Source organism: Oncorhynchus mykiss, chromosome 2 (genome assembly GCF_013265735.2).
Source record: "Oncorhynchus mykiss isolate Arlee chromosome 2, USDA_OmykA_1.1, whole genome shotgun sequence".
NCBI lineage: Eukaryota > Metazoa > Chordata > Actinopteri > Salmoniformes > Salmonidae > Oncorhynchus > Oncorhynchus mykiss.
In genome coordinates, this window is record NC_048566.1 from 98,973,706 (window position 1) to 98,997,104 (window position 23,399).

The window sequence follows — 23,399 nt, forward strand, 5'->3', positions numbered from 1 at the left end:
CTACATAGAGACATGACTACATGGAACTCTATTCCACAGTACTACATAGAGACATGACTACATGGAACTCTATTCCACAGTACTACATAGAGCCATGACTACATGGAACTCTACTCCACATCAAGTAATAAAATTTGACTTAAAAAACAGATTCAAAAACATCTTATCTCATCTCAGTGAAATAATAACAGCAATACAAATACTGGGCAGATGACGAACACAATTGCATTTTATCAATGGCAATTTGAATGAGGACAGATTCCGTGACGAGATCCTGAGGCCCGTTGTTGTTCGAATCATCCGCCGCCATAGTGTTTCAGTATGATCATGTTCGGCCCCAAGTCGCAAGGATCTGGACACAGTTCCTGGAAGCTGAAAATGTCCCAGTTCTTCCACGGCCTGCACTCAACAGAAATGTCACCCGTTTGAGCATGTTCGGGATGCTCTGGATCGACAGCGTGTTCCAGTTCCTGCCAACATCCGGCAACATTCCACAATCAACAGCCTGATCAACACGATGTGAAGGAGATGCCACGCTGCATGAGGCAAATGGTGGTCACACCAGATACTGACTGGTTTTCTAATTGAAGGCCCTACCTATTTATTTATGGTATCTGTGAACAACAAATCAATATCTGTATTCCCAGTCATGTGAAATCAATAGATTAGGGCCTAATGAATGTATTCAAATGGACTGATTTCCTCACATAAACTGTAACTCGGTTAAAATCTTTGAAATTGTTGCATGTAGCATTTATATTATTTGGTTCGTGTAGTTTATCATTCCTTTTATGGTCAAAAGGTGTCAAAAACACATTCAAAGTGTACCATTTATTTTTACCATTGAATATAGGTGTAAATGGCGGCTGACTAAATACTTTTTTTTTGCCCACTGTAGGTGTAAGATAGCATACGTGGTAGTTTGTGGATTCAGTTCAGCGTTTCGAAAAGCAGGATACACATTACCGGATGACACGCCAAATTCATTTCATTTAAAATGGTGTGTGTGTGTGACCAAAGTGACTCTGGCTAAGAGCATTCTGATAAATAAATAAATAAATGTATAGTGAGTGTCATGCCTACCTATACATTACACACGCATTAATGTATCTCAACTTACACAGTTCAGTAAAAATCCCAAATCACACATTTTTATTAATTGTATAAAAATGTATTTATGATCAAGGAAACCATGAAGTAACACGGAGTACAACAGGAGTGGCCGTCCAAGACGGTCAATGACAACAACGGAGTCTTTTCCTATTTATTTTCTTTAAAAAATGTGTGACTCCTACATAAAAGAGATTTCACAGACAAGACTATGAACAGCATTGAAAACAAGATTTAAAAGATAAAACAAAATGTTGGCCATTTTGCTGGTGCTACAATTTCAAAATTGTACGGGCATTCACAATTTAGAGGTGATAACGTGTGTACAAAGATTGACAAGATTTTCCATAGGGCAGGAGAGCTCTGAAGCCTTCCTTCCTTCCTTCCCTCCCTCCCATCACCACCCAGACACAGAGCAGCTAAGGGTCGTTTCAACATCTTTCAGGGGTGAAATCTCAAATATACATGATCTAAATTAATATCCAGGCCAGCTTGTTGAAGGGTCTTCAAGTTAAAACACTATAATACATTTACATAACCTTAAAAAACCCATCATGATTTCATAAACATTTCCTCCCAAATATATTTTTAAAAACCTGTTGTTACAGAGACCACATAACAGTAGTTAATGGGACTAAAAAGCAGACTAGAAAATAAAGAATGCTCCCTATTCCCTATATAGTGCACTACTTTAGACCAGAGCCCTATAGAACCCTATATATAGTGCACTACTTTAGACCAGGGCCCTATAGAACCTTATTCCCTATATAGTGCACTACTTTTGACCAGTGCCCATAGGGCTCTGCTCAAAAGAAGGGCACTATATACAGTAGGGAATAAGGTGCCATTTGGGATGCATAAATTGCAGGAAGACAACAGCAGCTGTGTAGCATCAACTTCAAAAACAAACAACAACAAAAAAATATTTTTTTTTTAAAAAGGTAAAAACATTTTTTTTTATTTACTAAAATAGTAAAATAAAACAGTCAGCTAAAATAAAATCGGAAGCACAAAAAAAAAAAAACGTTTTTAAAAACCATGAAGAAGAAAAAAAAGATATATACATGTCATATATACATGTAATTACGTTTGTATATTATACAGGTTTGACTGCCCGTTCCTGTTAAAATGAGTCTTGAGCAGTCAAATACCGCCATTCAGTTCCGTCAGTCCAAAACTGAAGCTGCGGACGAGAAAACATCTCACAGAAAGTCGCCAGGATCGTGTTCATTTAGGCACCAAAACCCAAGAAAACGTTCCTGAAATGGAGGATGTTCTACCTGGAGTTGTCCAATGAGAAAAGCACATTTTTCGTTCGCCGTTGCTAAAATGTTTTGTAACGTTCGCACCCTAATGAACACAACCCTGCTTTTGAGCATAGACTTGAGGTCTGTCCAGACAGATGCCTTTCGTAATACAAGGGGACTGCTATACTCTTGGGGGGGGGGGGGGGTGTACAGTTTAGTTGGAATATAACAGTTTAGTTTGAGTATACAAAACATATACATAGCTTCAAAATATTTGTTTTGTAGTTGTTTAGATACAAATGTCCCTCTGTAAACTGTTATTTTGTTGAACAGATTCTCGTTGGTAACGGGCAATGCTGTAGACAGCTCTCCACTTGGACGACATCCTCAGAGTCAGTTGGAAGTTGATTCTCGTCATCTCCAACCGTGTTGGACGGAAGGCATCCCCTCTCCGTGTGCTGGGAGGTTTAGCCCGTAGAACCAGAATGAATAATGTACACATTCTACTTCTATGGGTTAGCCTGCTGGGTCGGCCAATCACGGATCAGTCGGGAGGAAGTAGGTCATGAAGACGAAACTGCTGTCTGACGTAAGGCCTTACGTCCTCATTCTGTGGAGGAGAGAGAGAGAGAACAGTAAATAAAGACAAAATGACTGAGGTGACTTGAAGACAAAATTTTTTTTTTTTTTTGAAAAAGCAGAAGACAGGTCTGTCTCTATAACGATAAACACTTTTACAGGCCGTACAGAGACCCATTGCAGAGACCCATTCTACAGGCCCTACAGAGACCCATTACAGAGACCCATTCTACAGGCCCTACAGAGACCCATTGCAGAGACCCATTGCAGAGACCCATTGCAGAGACCCATTCTACAGGCCCTACAGAGACCCATTACAGAGACCCATTCTACAGGCCCTACAGAGACTCATTACAGAGACTCATTACAGAGACCCATTACAGAGACCCATTCTACAGGCCCTACAGAGACTCATTACAGAGACCCATTCTACAGGCCCTACAGAGACCCATTCTACAGGCCCTACAGAGACCCATTCTACAGGCCCTACAGAGACCCATTACAGAGACCCATTACAGAGACCCATTAGAGACCCATTCTACAGGCCCTACAGAGACCCATTCTACAGGCCCTACAGAGACCCATTCTACAGGCCCTACAGAGACCCATTCTACAGGCCCTACAGAGACCCATTCTAAAGGCCCTACAGAGACCCATTCTAAAGGCCCTACAGAGACCCATTCTACAGGCCCTACAGAGACCCATTCTACAGGCCCTACAGAGACCCATTCTAAAGGCCCTACAGAGACCCATTCTACAGGCCCTACAGAGACCCATTCTAAAGGCCCTACAGAGACCCATTCTACAGGCCCTACAGAGACCCATTACAGAGACCCATTCTACAGGCCCTACAGAGACCCATTACAGAGACCCATTACAGAGACCCATTACAGAGACCCATTAGAGACCCATTCTACAGGCCCTACAGAGACCCATTCTACAGGCCCTACAGAGACCCATTCTACAGGCCCTACAGAGACCCATTCTACAGGCCCTACAGAGACCCATTCTACAGGCTCTACAGAGAGACAGGGAAAATGTTTGAGTGAATATATAAGGTAGGAGGTTGAGTTTGAACACATTTGTTTCAGAATGACTACATACCATCTCCACCAGCTTCTCTAAGAAAGGAACCAGCTTGAGGAGCTCGCTATCATTCCTGTCCATGAACCAGCTCTCGATGGGAATCCCATTGGAAAGCTGTGATTGAGAACAAAAAGGAGGTTTTTGAATTGCGATATCACACTAAAATGTAATTATGAGAGACTTTGCAGACACTTTTATCCAACGACTTACTGTGTATATAAACATACATATATATATACATATATACACACACACACACACACACACACACACACACACACACACACACACACACACACACACACACACACACACACACACACACACACACACACACACACACACACATACATACATACATACATACATACATACATACATACATACATACATACATACATACATACATACATACATACATACATATATATATATATATATATATATATACACACACACACACATATATACATACATACACACACACATACAGTGGGGCAAAAAAGTGTACCTAATACTTATTTTCCACCATAATTTGCAAATAAATTCATTAAAAATCCTACAATGTGTTTTTCTCATTTTGTCAGTCATAGTTGATGCGTACCTATGATGAAAATTACAGGCCTCTCTCATCTTTTTAAGTGGGAGAACTTGCACAATTGGTGGCTGACTAAATACTTTTTGCCCCACTGTATATATACAGACACACACATAACAGTAGTTAAGAATATATACAGACACACATATACACATATACATACATACATACATACAGACACATAGTGTGTGTGCGTGATTCCTGTGGGCTATATGTAGTGGCTGTACTGTGAAAGGTATGACCGGCGTACCTGATAGGCGAAGGCTTGAGGTGAATTGTCTATTATTACAGTCTTAGAAAGATCTCTTCCCAGAATGTTTAAGTCCTTGATGTAGTTTCCTTGAACACATACACAGTGCTCACGGAACAACCGATGTCTGTAGGAGAGGTAGAAGAAAACAAAAAAACAACAAAACGATTAAAAGTCTAGTGTAGCCGGTTAATTGGTAATTAGCTCAACCTTTCTCTACCACTGTGTTCCCAAAAATGGCACCTTATTCCCTCCGTTAGGGCTCTGATTATAAAAAAACAAAAACAGTTGTGCGCTACGTAGGGTTCCGTTTGGGACGTAATCCACGGTGAAACTTGGTCGGTCGTAATCATTCAATAAGCGATAAGGTTGTTCCTTCACTGACCTGACCAACTGTTTCTTGGGGTCCAGGATGTTGAGCAGCTTGTCTGCATACACCTTCTTAGAGGCAGTGAACAGAATGATCTGTGAACGAATAGAAGGGGGGAAAAATGAAACAAAACAAACAGCCTAAAATGGCATTTCCCGATTCTTTGTCCCGGTGAAGTCTACAGAGATCAGTGGTCCCGTTTAGCTCAGTTGGTAGAGGATGGTGCTTGTAACACCAGGGTTGTGGGTTCGATTCTCTGGATCAGAGAGTCTGTTAAATGACTCACTACTGTAGTGTCTCTGGATCAGAGAGTCTATTAAATGACTCACTACTGCAGTGTCTCTGGATCAGAGAGTCTGTTAAATGACTCACTACTGTAGTGTCTCTGGATAAGAGAGTCTGTTAAATGACTCACTACTGTAGTGTCTCTGGATCAGAGAGTCTGTTAAATGACTCACTACTGTAGTGTCTCTGGATAAGAGAGTCTGTTAAATGACTCACTACTGTAGTGGCTCTGGATCAGAGAGTCTGTTAAATGACTCACTACTGCAGTGTCTCTGGATCAGAGAGTCTGTTAAATGACTCACTACTGTAGTGTCTCTGGATAAGAGAGTCTGTTAAATGACTCACTACTGTAGTGTCTCTGGATCAGAGAGTCTGTTAAATGACTCACTACTGTAGTGTCTCTGGATAAGAGAGTCTGTTAAATGACTCACTACTGTAGTGTCTCTGGATAAGAGAGTCTGTTAAATGACTCACTACTGTAGTGGCTCTGGATCAGAGAGTCTGTTGAATGACTCACTACTGCAGTGGCTCTGGATCAGAGAGTCTGTTAAATGACTCACTACTGTAGTGTCTCTGGATCAGAGAGTCTGTTGAATGACTCACTACTGTAGTGTCTCTGGATAAGAGAGTCTGTTAAATGACTCACTACTGTAGTGTCTCTGGATCAGAGAGTCTGTTAAATGACTCACTACTGTAGTGTCTCTGGATCAGAGAGTCTGTTAAATGACTCACTACTGTAGTGTCTCTGGATGAGAGAGTCTATTAAATGACTCACTACTGCAGTGTCTCTGGATCAGAGAGTCTGTTAAATGACACACTACTGTAGTGTCTCTGGATCAGAGAGTCTGTTAAATGACTCACTACTGTAGTGTCTCTGGATCAGAGAGTCTATTAAATGACTCACTACTGTAGTGTCTCTGGATCAGAGAGTCTGCTAAATGACTCACTACTGTAGTGTCTCTGGATCAGAGAGTCTGCTAAATGACTCACATTTCTGCTAAATGACTCACCTCGTAAATTTGAGACATGCGCTCCAGGAACTCTCTGAAAAACGGCCTCAACCGCACGTACACCTGCAGAGAAGAGGGAAAATAACACGAAATGGTCTACAGAGACCATCCAACTCCTCTTCACGGACTACGGTTACACACGCACACAATAATGCATATATTGTGGATAGTCAGATTAATATAACAGTGCGACTTAAAAAATGTATTTCCCTAATAATCCTGTTAAAATGAACACATCTGAAAATCAGGGCTACCTGATGGGACTCTTGATGAATTGTAAAGTTAGAACATTTTATTTTATCACAGCGACCATGTTATTTTTGGGGGAAGCAGCCTATTTGATTCTGAGTATCAGACACATGAAGTTATGTGAAAACGACTTCCAAGACGCATTTCATTCAGTTGATTCCGAACCCACTTCACCTCGCGCTACAGAGCGAGGCTCTCGGCTGGTGCTAGCACACGTACAGATCAAATACACCGCTGGAACGCCGACTGTCCTAATTATTAATAAAAGATTGCTCTGGAAAAAATAATAATAATCCTTGTATGCTTACTTTGATTTTGACTTTACGCCAATTAAGATAAACAAAGTAAGGTGTTTACGTGACTATTGCATCATCTGCCTACTGTCATAAACAGTTTAATATCAAATTATTTCCTGTGCATGTAAAGATACTCACTGAAAAGAGAGGCGTTTTCCATGACAAGCACATAAAACCGACGGATTTTTCTAAATTTATTTTTCTTGAGTCCTCATGTCCACTCTAAATACCGTCCGTCCGTCCAAGAGCAAATCCACGGTAAAAGACGTTGGATATTGTCTTCCAATAAGGTTTGAGAAGAAAGTGAGGACACAAAGTGAGGACACAAGGAATCAAGGAAAGACGTATTGAGAAAGAGCCCTTTCTCAATCACCTTGACGATTACGGACTTCTGAACTTGAAATAGCCTTATTCACGTCACCGAGGGAAAGAGAGAAATAAAATAACAAAAAAAGTTCCCATTCTGTCAGAACGTGTTAGAGAGAAAGGGCCACAGTCTGGTTCAAGTCAACAAGACAGCCGTGAGTTGGGGGAGGAGTTGGGGGAGGGGTGAGGAATTTTGGCCGAGGTCAGGTCAGATAAAGCGAGAAAGAACAGGCGTCGTTAAATTCTGCCTAGCAACGGAGATCTATTGGCTGTCCAGATGTGTAACGATGAGACTCAGCACAGGAGGAAGGTGTAAATATATGAGCTAGGGTAAACATGTCTTTGTCGTGTGCAGCGACGTGTGACCCAGTGGGTGGATGAACTTGGTTTGAGCTTCACTAGTTGTCCCCGGTGAGTTTTACTCTGTCAGAACCTAACAAAATGTTGAAAAATAAACTGGTGTTTCTCTGTGCCGTCACAGCCTGTTGTACCCACCTGGTAGATGACGTCTTGGAACAGGACAGGGAAGGTCAGGTCTGCGTCGTCCAACTCATTCAGACTACAGTGCACCAACGTCTCGTCCTGATCAATACACAAACACCTTATGGTTTAGTGGTTGTTGTTTTTTTTTTACCTACTTTAGTTGATTGTTTCTGATTTGTACGTCGATCTGAACGAGAGCGTTTTAAATTAAACACATTTTAGTACATTCTGTAGATATCGAAGACTCAAAATGCATCTTGGGACATTCAGGACGACTACAGGTAACCCCCCCCAAAAAATAATACAAGAAATCTGTTGATGGCACTCGGTTGTTCAGGCACATATGGGACTGTAAACTCACTAGAACCAGGGGGAACATATAGGACTGTAAACTCACTAGAACCAGGGAGAACATATAGGACGGTAAACTCACTAGAACCAGGGGGAACATATAGGACTGTAAACTCACTAGAACATATAGGACTGTAAACTCACTAGAACCAGGGGGAACATATGGGACTGTAAACTCACTAGAACCAGGGGGAACATATAGGACTGTAAACTCACTAGAACCAGGGGGAACATATAGGACTGTAAACTCACTAGAACCAGGGAGAACATATAGGACTGTAAACTCACTAGAACCAGGGGGAACATATGGGGCTGTAAACTCACTAGAACCAGGGGGAACATATAGGACTGTAAACTCACTAGAACCAAGGGGAACATATAGGACTGTAAACTCACTAGAACATATAGCACTGTAAACTCACTAGAACATATAGGACTGTAAACTCACTAGAACCAGGGGGAACATATGGGACTGTAAACTCACTAGAACCAGGGGGAACATATAGGACTGTAAACTCACTAGAACCAGGGGGAACATATAGGACTGTAAACTCACTAGAACCAGGGAGAACATATAGGACTGTAAACTCACTAGAACCAGGGGGAACATATGGGGCTGTAAACTCACTAGAACCAGGGGGAACATATAGGACTGTAAACTCACTAGAACCAGGGGGAACATATAGGACTGTAAACTCACTAGAACATATAGGACTGTAAACTCACTAGAACATATAGGACTGTAAACTCACTAGAACCAGGGGGAACATATAGGACTGTAAACTCACTAGAACCAGGGGGAACATATAGGACTGTAAACTCACTAGAACCAGGGGGAACATAGAGGACTGTAAACTCACTAGAACCAGGGAGAACATATAGGACTGTAAACTCACTAGAACCAGGGGGAACATATAGGACTGTAAACTCACTAGAACCAGGGGGAACATAGAGGACTGTAAACTCACTAGAACCAGGGAGAACATATAGGACTGTAAACTCACTAGAACCAGGGGGAACATATAGGACTGTAAACTCACTAGAACCAGGGGGAACATAGAGGACTGTAAACTCACTAGAACCAGGGGGAACATAGAGGACTGTAAACTCACTAGAACCAGGGAGAACATATAGGACTGTAAACTCACTAGAACCAGGGGGAACATAGAGGACTGTAAACTCACTAGAACCAGGGAGAACATATAGGACTGTAATCTCACTAGAACCAGGGGGAACATATGGGACTGTAATCTCACTAGAACCAGGGGGAACATATAGGACTGTAAACTCACTAGAACCAGGGGGAACATATAGGACTGTAAACTCACTAGAACCAGGGAGAACATATGGGACTGTAAACTCACTAGAACCAGGGGGAACATATAGGACTGTAAACTCACTAGAACCAGGGGGAACATATAGGACTGTAAACTCACTAGAACCAGGGGGAACATATAGGACTGTAAACTCACTAGAACCAGGGGGAACATAGAGGACTGTAAACTCACTAGAACCAGGGGGAACATAGAGGACTGTAAACTCACTAGAACCAGGGAGAACATATAGGACTGTAAACTCACTAGAACCAGGGGGAACATAGAGGACTGTAAACTCACTAGAACCAGGGAGAACATATAGGACTGTAATCTCACTAGAACCAGGGGGAACATATGGGACTGTAATCTCACTAGAACCAGGGAGAACATATAGGACTGTAATCTCACTAGAACCAGGGGGAACATATAGGACTGTAAACTCACTAGAACCAGGGGGAACATATAGGACTGTAAACTCACTAGAACCAGGGAGAACATATGGGACTGTAAACTCACTAGAACCAGGGGGAACATATAGGACTGTAAACTCACTAGAACCAGGGGGAACATATAGGACTGTAAACTCACTAGAACCAGGGAGAACATATAGGACTGTCATCTCACCAGATCTAGAACTAGGGAGAACTCTGGTGTGCTGCGTGTTTTAAGGGGCAGTGCTGGTTTCCTGGCTATCTGCTCCTCTGTCAACGGAGGCACGTGCTTGATGAAGAAGTACCTGGAAACAGAGGAGACACAGATATCTTAGTTGATCCAAGTCGTTGGTCCTTGCTCACTATTACTAAGTAACTCAATTTTATTTGTCAAATACACATGGTTAGCAGATGTTAATGCGAGTGTAGCGTAATGCTTGTAGGTTAGATGGTGTGATAAAACAGGTGGGGTTTGTCTGTTTAAAATGGAATAAAAATGTTCCTTTAAATTTTTTTTTTTTTTTACGTTCAAATCCCCAAATTGCCGAGCTCTTTCTACTACCTATTATTTAAAGAGAGAGGCACATAAACTGTGATTGGTTGGTGAATTTGATAAAAAATAAATAAACTAAGCAGTACTCACGGATCAAAGACTTCCCAGTCCTCCTCGTAGGTGCCCTCTGCAGGGGCCGTGGGAGAGATGTGGGGGTAACAGCGGACTGGAATGCAGCCCGGAGCTAATTCAGGAACAACGGCATATTCAAACATTTAATCTTTTTTTATTTTTTATAAAAAAATAAATGAATAAATACAGAAAATCACCTTTTATTTAATCACACTTACTTCCCCCCCCCCAGCGAATTCATCATTGATATAAAGCACAAGTAAAACAATTCCACAATAGTCCATATCACGTTTTTTTTTTTTTAAATCACACAATCTACAAGTCTCACTCGCAAGTTCTAAATTGACCCATAGCATAACCTAGGAGCAACCAACGTCATGGTTACCTGTTAGAGGGGGCATATCTGTAGCCATCTCCCCTCCTTCGACAGATGGTTCTGGGGTAGCCAGAGGAGCCTGTTGTGGTGGGGGTACTGATGGAGCTGGGGCAACAGAGGACAGGACGACGCCCCCTGTAGATGCAGGGGTACTGGTGGGTATCTCCTCCACCACCGTCTCCTTTTCCAGCTGCTTCGGCATCTCCTCAGCCTCCGACCCCCCCTGCCCGGGGGAGCCAGACTCAGGAGTGGCTGGACACAGAAGGGAACACAGGAAAGAAATTGAGCGAATCTCACATTTTTGCCACGTGTTGAGTCTCCGATGCTTTTTTTGTCCTCCATTCGTGGCGTCCTCTCTTCTCCTTCTCAAAATGACAGAGGGAAGAGAAGAGCCCATTGGACAAGATCTTCTCCACGGATCTTCTGTCCAATGCTCTCCTCACTCCTCTCTGACTTCTTGATAGGGAGGCGAGAAGCGGTCGTGGCAAATCAAGGACAATACATTTTAGATTCAACCACGGAGCACAAGGTTAAATAAAACAATTTCTTTAGGATAGTTTGAAAAAACAAATGTATTTTTTTAAAGAGACTAAAATGATAAAACACTTTAGAGAGATTGTGTTACCTGTCTTGGTAGCAGGAGAGAAGAAGTTGAAGACGGGAGAGAAGATGGTCCCCAGGAGAGTGGTGCGAGGTGGACTGCTCGCCTCCTCCACGGGGACCTCCAGTTTACCGTTGGGCTTCAGGGGCTTACTGTTCAACGTCATCGGTTCTGAGAGAAAGTAGGAACTTATTTCAAACTGTTATTTGAACTGACACTACTTAAGACATGATAAAACAATTAAATTTAAATTAAATAAAATGAGCACTACAGCGACATCTACGGTAAATTAAGACATTCTGAAAACATAAATATTCATAATTGACTTGCTGCCAACGTTTCCAATGAAACAGATGTGCACAAAGAGGGTGTGGCTACAGTGTGATGTCATCAAGCAGAACTATAAACGACGCCCCCTATTTCTCCACACTCGTATTATTATTATTATAATAATGTAGATGACAGATTACCCCGTGTCATGTGGCCTTGGTTTCTCAAATGATTGCCTCGCCTGGTTCACCAACTACTTCTCTGATAAGAGTTCAGTGTGTCAAATCGGAGGGTCTGCTGTCCGGACCTCTGGCAGTCTCTATGGGGGTGCCACAGGGTTCAATTCTTGGACCGACTCTCTTCTCGGTATACATCAATGATGTCGCTCTTGCTGCTGGTGAGTCTCTGATCCACCTCTACGCAGACGACACCATTCTGTATACTTCTGGCCCTTCTTTGTGTTAACTAACCTCCAGATGAGCTTCAATGCCATACAACTCTCCTTCCGTGGCCTCCAATTGCTCTTAAATACAAGTAAAACTAAATGCATGCTCTTCAACCGATCGCTACCTGCCCGCCCGTTAGAATACGTGGACAACTTCAAATACCTAGCTGTCTGGTTAGACTGTAAACTATCCTTCCAGACCCATATCAAACATCTCCAATCCAAAGTTAAATCTAGAATTGGCTTCCTATTTCGCAACAAAGCATCCTTCACTCATGCTGCCAAACATACCCTTGTAAAACTGACCATCCTACCAATCCTCGACTTCGGCGATGTCATTTACAAAATAGCCTCCAATACCCTACTCAACAAATTGGATGCAGTCTATCACAGTGCAATCCATTTTGTCACCAAAGCCCCATACACTACCCACCATTGCGACCTGTACGCTCTCGTTGGCTGGCCCTCGCTTCATACTCGTCGCCAAACCCACTGGCTCCATGTCATCTACAAGACCCTGCTAGGTAAAGTCCCCCCTTATCTCAGCTCGCCGGTCACCATAGCATCTCCCACCTGTAGCACGCGCTCCAGCAGGTATATCTCACTGGTCACCCCCAAAACCAGTTCTCTGCTGCCAATGACTGGAACGAACTACAAAAATCTCTGAAACTGGAAACACTTATCTCCCTCACTAGCTTTAAGCACCAGCTGTCAGAGCAGCTCACAGATTACTGCACCTGTACATAGCCCACCTATAATTTAGCCCAAACAACTACCTCTTTCCCAACTGTATTTAATTTATGTATTTATTTTGCTTCTTTGCACCCCATTATTTTTATTTCTACTTTGCACATTCTTCCACTGCAAATCTACCATTCCAGTGTTTTACTTGCTATATTGTATTTACTTTGCCACCATGGCCTTTCTTTTGCCTTTACCTCCCTTATCTCAACTCATTTGCTCACATCGTATATAGACTTGTTTCTACTGTATTATTGACTGTATGTTTGTTTTACTCCATGTGTAACTCTGTGTCGTTGTATCTGTCGAACTGCTTTGCTTTATCTTGGCCAGGTCACAATTGTAAATGAGAACTTGTTCTCAACTTGCCTACCTGGTTAAATAAAGGGGAAATAAATAAATAAACATGTCTGGACTCTCTAACTCACCAGGTTTGTTAGCACCTCTCCTGCAGCCCCTGCCGATGGCTTTGGTTGGTGGGTGAGGAGAAGACGTGATCAGGTTGCTGTTTTCCACTTTACAATCAATACGACTCCTCTTAGCTGGGATGTCCTGCTCTACCTGGGAGAGAAGAAGAGAGGGAGGGATGAGCTGGGATGTCCTGCTCTACCTGGGAGAGAAGAAGAGAGGGAGGGATGAGCTGGGATGTCCTGCTCTACCTGGGAGAGAAGAAGAGAGGGAGGGATGAGCTGGGATGTCCTGCTCTACCTGGGAGAGAAGAAGAGAGGGAGGGATGAGCTGGGGATGTCCTGCTCTACCTGGGAGAGAAGAAGAGAGGGAGGGATGAGCTGGGATGTCCTGCTCTACCTGGGAGAGAAGAAGAGAGGGAGGGATGAGCTGGAATGTCCTGGTCTACCTGGGAGAGAAGAAGAGAGGGAGGGATGAGCTGAGTGCCTGCAGGTTTTTCGCACCTCCCATGAACTTGATTGATGAATTAAGGTCACTAAATATTAAGGAAATCCCCCCCCCACACATCTGGTTGTTTACATCTTTAGTGAAAGGAAAAACCAAAAACCTGCAGACACTAGGCTCTCCATGGAATGAGTTTAACACCCCTGCTTTAAGCCCATACACGTATTAAAAATCACATAACGATGCTGGGTTCATTTAACAGTAAAATAAAGACTAAATGCATTGACAAAACGTCAGCTGTAAATGGTTGAGATGTATCATCTTGTTACGGGTCACCAAGTTGTGTTGCTATTTGATTTGACTGGTGTGTGTGTGTGTGTGTGTACGACTGCTAGCATGGAAAACCCATCTTTTCAATTAGCAAGAAATAGTCATAAAACATCCATGTAGTGTGCATATATCAACACATTCATCTAAAAAATATATATATTACATGAAGTATGATCACTTATCTGAGAAGGTAATAGAAATAACTGAAAGATTGTGTTTCTCAGGTCACCTCCACACCAAAGACTATTTTATGCAGCTTTGAAATTGCCCACCAGTAGCAACTTACATACACATAATTGTCAATAACTTAAATGAAACATCTGATTGTCTTAGAATAACACATTTAACACGGGGGGGGGGGGGGGGGGGGTAACCCAAAGATGGACGTGGGATTAAATGGGGACACTTCCTGTAGGTAAAAAGTGCTCCAAATGAGAAGAGGGTAGGAAAATATACTTGGCAGGAGAGCACTGCTTTATCTTTCAATGTTAAGCTCTTTCAAAGAAAAGCCATAAGCAGCAGAGAAACAGGGCTCTGGCAAAGCTACAATTAGATATTTATCTCCATGTCCTGCTTTAGAATTGTGAATGAGAGCACTCAGGAGATTGCCACCATTAGCAGGTCTATATCGGCGGCAGGGAGCCTAGTGGTTAGAGTGGAGGGGCGGCAGGTAGCCTAGTGGTTAGAGTGGAGGGGTGGCAGGTAGCCTAGTGGTTAGAGTGGAGGGGCGGCAGGTAGCCTAGTGGTTAGAGTGGAGGGGTGGCAGGTAGCCTAGTGGTTAGAGTGGAGGGGCGGCAGGGTAGCCTAGTGGTTAGAGTGGAGGGGTGGCAGGTAGCCTAGTGGTTAGAGTGGAGGGGCGGCAGGTAGCCTAGTGGTTAGAGTGGAGGGGCGGCAGGTAGCCTAGTGGTTAGAGTGGAGGGGCGGCAGGTAGCCTAGTGGTCAGAGTGTTGGACTTGTAACCGAAAGGTTGCAAGATCGAATCCCCCAAGCTGACAGGGTAAAAATCTGTCCTTCTGCCCCTGAACAGGCAGTTAACCCACTGTTCCTAGGCCGTCATTGAAAATAAGAATTTGTTCTTAACCGACTTGCCTAGTTAAATGAAGATAACATTTTTTTTATTTTTTAATCACTCCCTTCCCCTTCGCCCCAAACACTGATGTTTGCAGAGGGGTGGGGGTGGGGGGGTGGGGGTTATATGAAGATGGCTCACCCACCTTGACAGCATTTCCCCTGATGAACTTCTTGATGGTAGAGAACAGGCCAGCCTCATTCTTCTGCATCCTGAGGCCTCTCCTGGGCGGGGGCGCCACCTCGCAGTGTTTTCTCTTGGCCTGAGCTGGGCGGGGTTCTGAGGCTGGACGGCCGGGGCTGGGTTTGGGCTGCTGAGAAGCCTTCCGTACTCTCAGCCTCATCATCCTACACGTTACATGGAAGACTGGTGTGGCAGCACGGCAGGCAGGCAGGGCAATATATTTATTACAGGTACAACACAAAGAGAGAGCACAGGAAACCAGTGAGATGCCATGTAGCTACATTAATATATACACACACAGTTGAAGTCAGACGTTGACATACACTTTGGTTGGAGTCATTAAAAGTCGTTTTTCAACCACTTCACAAATTTCTTGTTAACAAACTATAGTTTTGGCAAGTCGGTTAGGATATCTACTTTGTGGATTACAAGTAATTTTTCCAATAATTGTTTACAGACAGATTATTTCACTGTATCACAATTCCAGTGGGTCAGAAGTTTACATACACTAAGTTGACTGTGCCTTTAAACAGCGTGGAAAATTCCACAAAATGATGTCATGGCTTTAGAAGCTTCTGATAGGCTAATTGACATCATATGAGTCAATTGGAGGTGTACCTGTGGATGTATTTCAAGGACTACCTTCAAACTCGGTGCCTCTTTGCTTGACATCATGGGAAAATCAAAAGAAAATCAGCCAAGACCTCAGAAAAAAAATTGTAGACCTCCACAAGTCTGGTTCATCCTTGGGAGCAATTTCCAAATGCCTGAAGGTACCACGTTCATCTGTACAAACAATAGTATGCAAGTATGAACACCATGGGACAACGTAGCTGTCATACCGCTCAGGAAGGAGATGCGTTCTGTCTCCTAGAGATGAACGTACTTTGGTGCAAAAAGTGCAAATCAATCCCAGAACAACAGCAAACGACCTTGTGAAGATGCTGGAGGAAACAGGTACAAAAGTATCTATATCCACAGTAAACCGGGTCCTATATCGACATAACCTGAAAGCCTGCTCAGCAAGGAAGAAGCCACTACTCCAAAACCACCATAAAAAAGCCAGACTACGGTTTGCAACTGCACATGAGGACAAAGATTGTGCTTTTTGGAGAAATGTCCTCTGGTCTGATGAAACAAAAATAGACCTGTTTGGCCAAAATGAACATCGTTATGTTTGTAGGAAAAAGGGGGAGACTTGCAAGCTGAATAACAACATCCCAACCGTGAAGCACGGGGGTGGCAGCATCATGTTGGTGTATGTAAACTTCTGACTTCAACTGTATGTATGCATGTATATGTACACACACATACACACAAAAGTATGTGGACAGTGGACACCCCTTCAAATTAGTGGATTTGGCTATTTCAGCCACAAGTGTATAAAATCGAGCACACAGCCATGCAATCTCCATAGACAAACATTGGCACTGACGAGCTCAGTGACCGCCATCGTATGACACCTTTTTAACTAGTCAGTTTGTCAAATTTCTGCCCTGCTAGAGCTGCCCCCGGTCAACTGTAAGAGCTGTTATTGGAAATGTCTAAGAGCAACAATGGCTCAGCCGCAAAGCGGTAAGACTCCACTACCGAGTTCCAAACCGCCTCTGGAAGCAACGTCAGCACAGTAAACTGTCCGTCGGAAGCTTCATGAAATGGGTTTCCGTGGCCGAGCAGCCGCACACAAGCCTAAGAGCACCATGCGCAATTTACACCCGTCGGCTGGAGTGGGGTAAAGCTCGCCACCACTGGACTCTGGAGCAGTGTAAACACGTTCTCTGGAGTGATGAATCACATTTCAGTATCTGCCAGTACAACAGACAAATCTGGGCTTGACAGATGCCAGGGGATGCCTGAATGCATACAATGACATTCTAGTCAGTTCTGTGCTTCCAACTTGTGGCAACAGTTTTGGGAAGGGCCAAAACCAGAAATGGTTTGTCGAGATCGGTGTGGAAGAGCCCTGACCTCAACCCCATCGAACACCTTTGGGATGAATTAGAACGCTGACTGTGAGCCAGCCATAATAGCCCAACACCAGTGCCAGACCTCACTAATGCTCGTGGCTGAAAGGAAGCAAGTCCCCGCAGCAATGTTCAAACATCTAGCGGAAAGCCTTCCCAGAAGAGTGGAGGTTAGCCTAGTGGTTAGAGCGTTGGACTAGTAACCGGAAGGTTGCAAGTTCAAACCCCAGAGCTGACAAGGTACAAATCTGTCGTTCTGCCCTTGAACAGGCAGTTAACCCACTGTTCCTAGGCCGTCATTGAAAATAAGAATTTGTTCTTAACTGACTTGCCTGGTTAAATAAAGGTAAAATTAAAAACAAATAGCAGCAAAGAGGGAACCAACTCCACATTAATGCCCATGATTTTGGAATGAGGTGTCCTCATACTTTTGATCATGCAGTACATATCTGAGAGCCACAGTACAGGAAACCAGTGAGGTGCTAAGTAGCTACAGTGCCTTGGGAAAATATTCAGACCCCTTGACTTATTTAACTTTGTCACGTTACAGCCGTATTCTAAAGTGAATTTAATAAAAACAATTCCTCAGCAATCTAAACACACAATGCCACATATTGATGAAGCGAAAAACGTTTTTTTAGAAACTCTTGCAAATGTATAAAAAATATTTTTAAAAACAGAATACCTTATTTACATAAATAATCAGACCCTTTGCTATGAGACTTGAAATTGAGCTCAGGTGCATCCTGTTTCTATTGATCATCCTTGAGATGTTTCTACAACTTGATTTGGAAAGGCACACACCTGTCTATATAAGGTCCCACAGTTAACAGTGCATGTCAGAGCAAAAACCAAGCCAAGGGGTTGAAAGAATTATCTGTAAAGCTCCGAGACAGGTTTGTGGTCGAGGCAGGGACTGGGAGACAAGCAAGGATAGAGGGAAAGATGAACGGAGCAAAGTACAGAGAGATCCTTCATGAAAACCTGCCCTCAGGACCTCAGACTAGGGTGAAGGTTCACCTTACAACAGGACAACGACCCTAAGCACACAGCCAAGACAACGCAGGAGAGGCTTCGTGACAAGTCTCTGAATGTCCTTGAGTGGCCCAGCCAGAGCCCGGACTAGAACCCGGTCAAACGTCGCTGGAGAGACCTGGGAGACACTCCCCAAATACTGGTGTGCCAAGCTTGTAGGGTCATATCCAAGAAGACTTGATGCTGTAATTGCTGCCAAAGGCGCATCAACAAAGTACAGAGTAAAGGGTCTGAATATTTATGTAAATGTGATATTTCACAGGAAACCAGTGAGGTGCAATGTAGCGCTGAGCTTCACAGCCACAATTTATTTTTTTCATAATATTTATTTTTATTTTTAAATCTATAGCCCTAACAATAGTTGAAATTTATATCCCAAAAAGTATTATATCTACAAATGAGTAGAGAGGGGCTTGTTTCAACCTGATTGGCTGAAATCAATAAACAACATCCGAGATTAGCATTTAGCCACTTGCATGGTGGTGGAAAATGGTGTTTCATAAGGAACGTAAACATTTTCCCCACCTTATCGCCATTAATGTTTGTACCATGTTGTGTTGCTGTCTTTGGTCTCTCGTCGTGATGCTTTGTCCTGTTTATTTATATAGAAAATGTCATCCCTGCCGCCCTCCCCGGCAGGAGGCCTTCTGCTAGGTAAATACGATTGTTCATTGTAAATACGATTTTGTTCTTAATAACTGACTTGCCTAGTTAAATAAAAAGGTCAAGTTGAGGAGGAAATCGAAGACTATGCAGCCTGATGGAGAATGTTTTTGGCAGTGGTCGACCGATTAAATCGGAACGGGCGATTAATTAGGGCCGATTTCAAGTTTTCATAATTATCGGTAATCTGCATTTTTGGAGGCCGATTATATTGCAATCCGCAAGGAGACTGCGTGGCAGGCTGATCACCTTTTACACAAGTGCAGGCAGCAAGGAGCCATGGTAAGTTGCTAGCTAGCTATTAAACTTAACTTATAAAAAACAATCAATCTTAAGATAATCACTAGTTAACTACACATGGTTGATGATATTACTAGTTGTGTTGTCACTTCTCTTGCGTTCAGTGTAAGAAGAGTCAGGGTATATGCAGAAGTTTGGGTCCTCTGGCTCGTTGCAAACGGTGTGAAGACCATTTCTTCCTAACAAAGACCGTAATTAGTTTGCCAGAATTTTACATAATTATGACATAACAATGAAGGTTGTGTAATGTAACAGCAATATTTAGACTTGGGGTTGCCATCCATTAGATAAAATACGAAACGGTTCTGTATTTCACTGAAAGAATAAACGTTTTGTTTTCAAAATGATAGTTTCTGGATTTTACCATATTAATGACCAAAGGCTCGTATTTATTTGTGTTTGTTATATTATAATTAAGTCTTATGATTTGATAGAGCAGTCTGAGCGGTGGTAGGCAGCAGCAGCAGGCTCGTAAGCATTCATTCAAACAGCACTTTCCTCCGTTTGCCAGCAGCTTTTCGCAATGCTTGAAGCACAGCGTTGTTTATGGACTTCAAACCTATCAACTCCCGAGATTAGGCTTATAAGTGCCTATAAGAACAACCAATAGTCAAAGGTCTATGAAATACAAATTGTATAGATAAATAGTCCCATAATTCCTATATTAACTACAACTTAAAACTTCTTAACTGGGAATATTGAATACTCATGTTAAAAGAACCACCAGCTTTCATATGTTCTCATGTTCTGAGCAAGGAACTTAAACATTTGCTTTTTTACATGGAACATATTGCACTTTTACTTTCTTCTCCAACACTGTTTTTGCATTATTTAAACCAAATTGAACATGTTTCATTATTTATTTGAGACTAAATATATTTTATGTATTATATTAAGTTAAAATAAGTGTTCATTCAGTATTGTTGTAATTGTCATTATTACAAATATATATTAAAAATCGGTATCGGATTTTTTGGTTCTCCAATAATCGGTATCTGCTTTTTTTGGTCCTCCAATAAATCGATATTGAAAAATCATAAATCGGTCGACCTCTAGTTTTTGGTATGAACCGGTCCATGAGGGATACGAATTTATCCTTCATAGACGGTAAGATGATACGACTCAATATCGCCACCTGTTGGCCCCTTGGGCTACATCACTGGCGGCTGTTGCCCTCTGTGTGAAGGCATTATCTGCTTTGACTCGACGCCTAGACTCGACTCGACGCCTACTTCTAGAACTTCTTTAAACCAATTTCGGGTTAAGATTTAAAAAACAGTTTTTTTTTATCTTAACTTTATGCCTAACCTTAAATTAAGACAAAAGCAAATGTTTATTTTCATAAATATTTTTCCAGTTATAACCAATTGAGTTTGTGGCTGTGGTAACTAGTAAAAACCGATGTGTAGAACAACTTCCATTATGTTACATGTGAAACTCATTCAACCGAGTGCCGCTCCTCTCTTGTAATTGATTGATGAATTAAGGTTACTACATAGCCAGGTACTTCCCTCACCTGGTTGTCTAGGGCAACCTGTGGAATCAGTTTGACACCCCTTTACATAATGTGGACACTGAAAAATATGAATTGCTATTATGATCAGATTTTAAAATTCAGCTCGTTAATAGATTATAGATAACTACTCATCGTGTACACAAAAAAAACTATAGTGGGATCTAATATACTACAGTGCCTATGGAGTTTTGATCCATTTTATGAACAGTAGCAACTGGGAAAAGTGGGCTGTGTTTCTCTACCTAGCTGCTATTATAAGAGGCCTCACTAGCTACCTAACTTAGTAAGAATACAACAGATAATTCCCTGACACACGACAGAAATAAAGACACATTTGACGTTAACTAGCCAAATATATATTTGTTTAATCTAACATTTGCTACTAAGTAAGTACAAGACAGTAAACAACACAGAAGCATGAACCTTGTATTAGCTAGCTAGTTGTGTTATGTAACAACTAGCTAGCTAACTAATGATTTAATTACGTTCGTTATAAACGATCTAGTTAGTTGTTCACGACATTACTAGATAGTTCATATTTATATTGGCTAACTATGTACTAAGATAATAACAAAAGTAGCAGAGAATAGCTGTTATTAACGTTACGTTACAGAGCTAGTTAGCTAAAGTTAGCCAGCTAGCTAGCCATGTTGATTTCCCGACTTCCACTAAAAAACAAGGAACATGGGGGGGGAAAAGACCGTTAACCTATTAAATTAAAAAAACAAAATGGCTAAACTATTATTGCAAAAAAACAATATCGCTAGATAGTTAGTTCCTTTGATAACCAGTTAGCTGACTAATAACTAACATTAGCTACACCAAGTTGGCCATCTAGCTAACATTAGCTAGCTAGCTCACAGCTAACTGGTGATACGGCAGTCGTTTTAAAATCCAAAACATATTGACACAAACCATAACCAATTAACGTTTACTTACCAAATGGTCCAAGAAACTCGTAACTAAAGTCGGCCGCTCGCCCTGTCCACTGGTAGCCCGCAACTATGCGGCCACCGAGAGAGCCGTGTGGCTGTCCGTTGTGTTTAGGACCACATACCACTGACGGGCTCTGTGGACGCCATTTCTCGCCTCATCATAAACAGTGGACGCATTCGATTGAACTACACTGATATATATATATATATATATATATATATATAAATAGCGCTACTAGTGTGATGTCTAGGAATGTGAATTATATTGCCAGAAGACACCGACCCTACAATTACCCTTGTTAACACAAAACTGCACTGGGGTCAGAACGTTATAGACAAGACACCACTGAGCCAGGGCTGAGATATCAGAAAACATGCCTCAATGCAGGGATGGGATATGACACTGTACTTCACATTTTACCTTTATCCACACCGATACCTCGAGAAGATTGAAATAGTTATTTTCCCGTAAAACTGCACTTTTCATCCTCATGCTAGCTAGCAGTAGCCACTTTGGAATGGGAGTGTCAGCCAATCAGCTCCTTTGTTGTTCAATGTGCAAGGGCCGCGGCTTTTGTGGAGCGATGGGTAACGATGCTTCGAGGGTGACTGTTGATGTGTGCAGAAGGTCCCTGGTTCGCGCCCGGGTATGGGCGAGGGGACGGTCTAAATTTATACTGTTACACAAAGTCTGATCACATTCTTCCTGAATCATATAAGCTGCATCTTACACAGGTAGACACAATTCAAATTGTTTTTTTTTTCTTCACTAATTGGTATTTTGAATAATCAAATCAGCTCTGAAAAATATCTCAATTTGAAATATCTCATGTGATTGGTCAAAAGACCATGTAGAAGAAAAATATCAGACTTGGGCTGACTGTGTAAACGCAGCCATATGCTTCTTTCATAACCAAGTCGAGGAGGTGGGAATTTAACCAATTGGATATATTCATGTGCTTTGAACTCGTTGAAAAACGCTGCTTAGCTAATGGCCAACAAGCTGCGTAAACAAAACTAAAACTTAATCTATCATGCTTGTAAACAAATTATAGTGTTAAAAAACTACTACTTCAAGGTCTCAGAGCAAGTGACGTCACCGATTGAAACGCTATTTAGCGCGCTAACTAAGCTAGCGGTTTCACATCCGTTACACAGAGAAGGCTGTTTGTTATATTACAGTATTTGACTACCCCTTGTTGTTGGACATAGGAGCAGCCCTTCAGTATAGGTTATTAGCAGAATAGAACACTGGAAGAAATGCAAGGACAAGCTATGGCATATTTGTTATTTATTGAAATTACACACACCTTTATAATATATAGCACATATTGTTTATGAAATGACAGAAGGCCAATCCTATGTAATAGAAGCCTACTGATGTGATGCTGATGGTCACATTAGCTGTAGAGATCTAATGTTGGCTTTGGAAATGAGTATTTCAATGCATTGAAGTATAAATCTGGT

The 23,399-nt window shown here is 42.1% G+C and overlaps 1 protein-coding gene across 3 annotated transcripts; it reads right to left on the minus strand.

The window, feature by feature from the left end:
• Positions 1-1,138: 1,138 nt before the first annotated feature.
• On the minus strand, positions 1,139-22,469 carry ctdspl2a (CTD (carboxy-terminal domain, RNA polymerase II, polypeptide A) small phosphatase like 2a). 3 transcript variants are annotated; one of them, XM_036960597.1, is made up of 13 exons: positions 22,354-22,469; positions 15,482-15,702; positions 13,514-13,646; positions 11,654-11,800; positions 11,038-11,280; positions 10,671-10,764; positions 10,221-10,332; positions 7,942-8,028; positions 6,536-6,598; positions 5,256-5,335; positions 4,871-4,997; positions 4,041-4,136; positions 1,139-2,967 (listed from the first exon to the last, which is right to left on the minus strand). In XM_036960597.1, exons 2-13 carry the CDS (start codon positions 15,680-15,682, stop codon positions 2,902-2,904), a joined length of 1,449 nt encoding a protein of 482 aa, XP_036816492.1. In that variant the 5' UTR covers positions 15,683-15,702; positions 22,354-22,469; the 3' UTR covers positions 1,139-2,901. The 3 variants fall into 3 exon arrangements, with proteins under 3 accessions (XP_036816492.1, XP_036816499.1, XP_036816485.1); XM_036960604.1 differs by lacking the exon at positions 22,354-22,469 and adding an exon at positions 21,937-22,145 and having other exon boundaries at positions 15,482-15,683; XM_036960590.1 differs by lacking the exon at positions 22,354-22,469 and adding an exon at positions 21,937-22,141.
• Positions 22,470-23,399: the final 930 nt, after the last annotated feature.

Coding starts and splice junctions, on each gene's coding strand:
- ctdspl2a (XM_036960597.1), bottom strand. CDS start 15,682: ATGATGAGGCTGAGAGTACGGAAGGCTTCTCAGCAGCCCAAACCCAGC. Junction 8,029..10,220: donor TCTCCCTAGTTCTAGATCTG/GTGAGATGACAG, acceptor TGTATTGATCAG/GACGAGACGTTGGTGCACTG. Junction 6,599..7,941: donor TCCAAGACGTCATCTACCAG/GTGGGTACAACA, acceptor TCTTCTCTGCAG/GTGTACGTGCGGTTGAGGCC.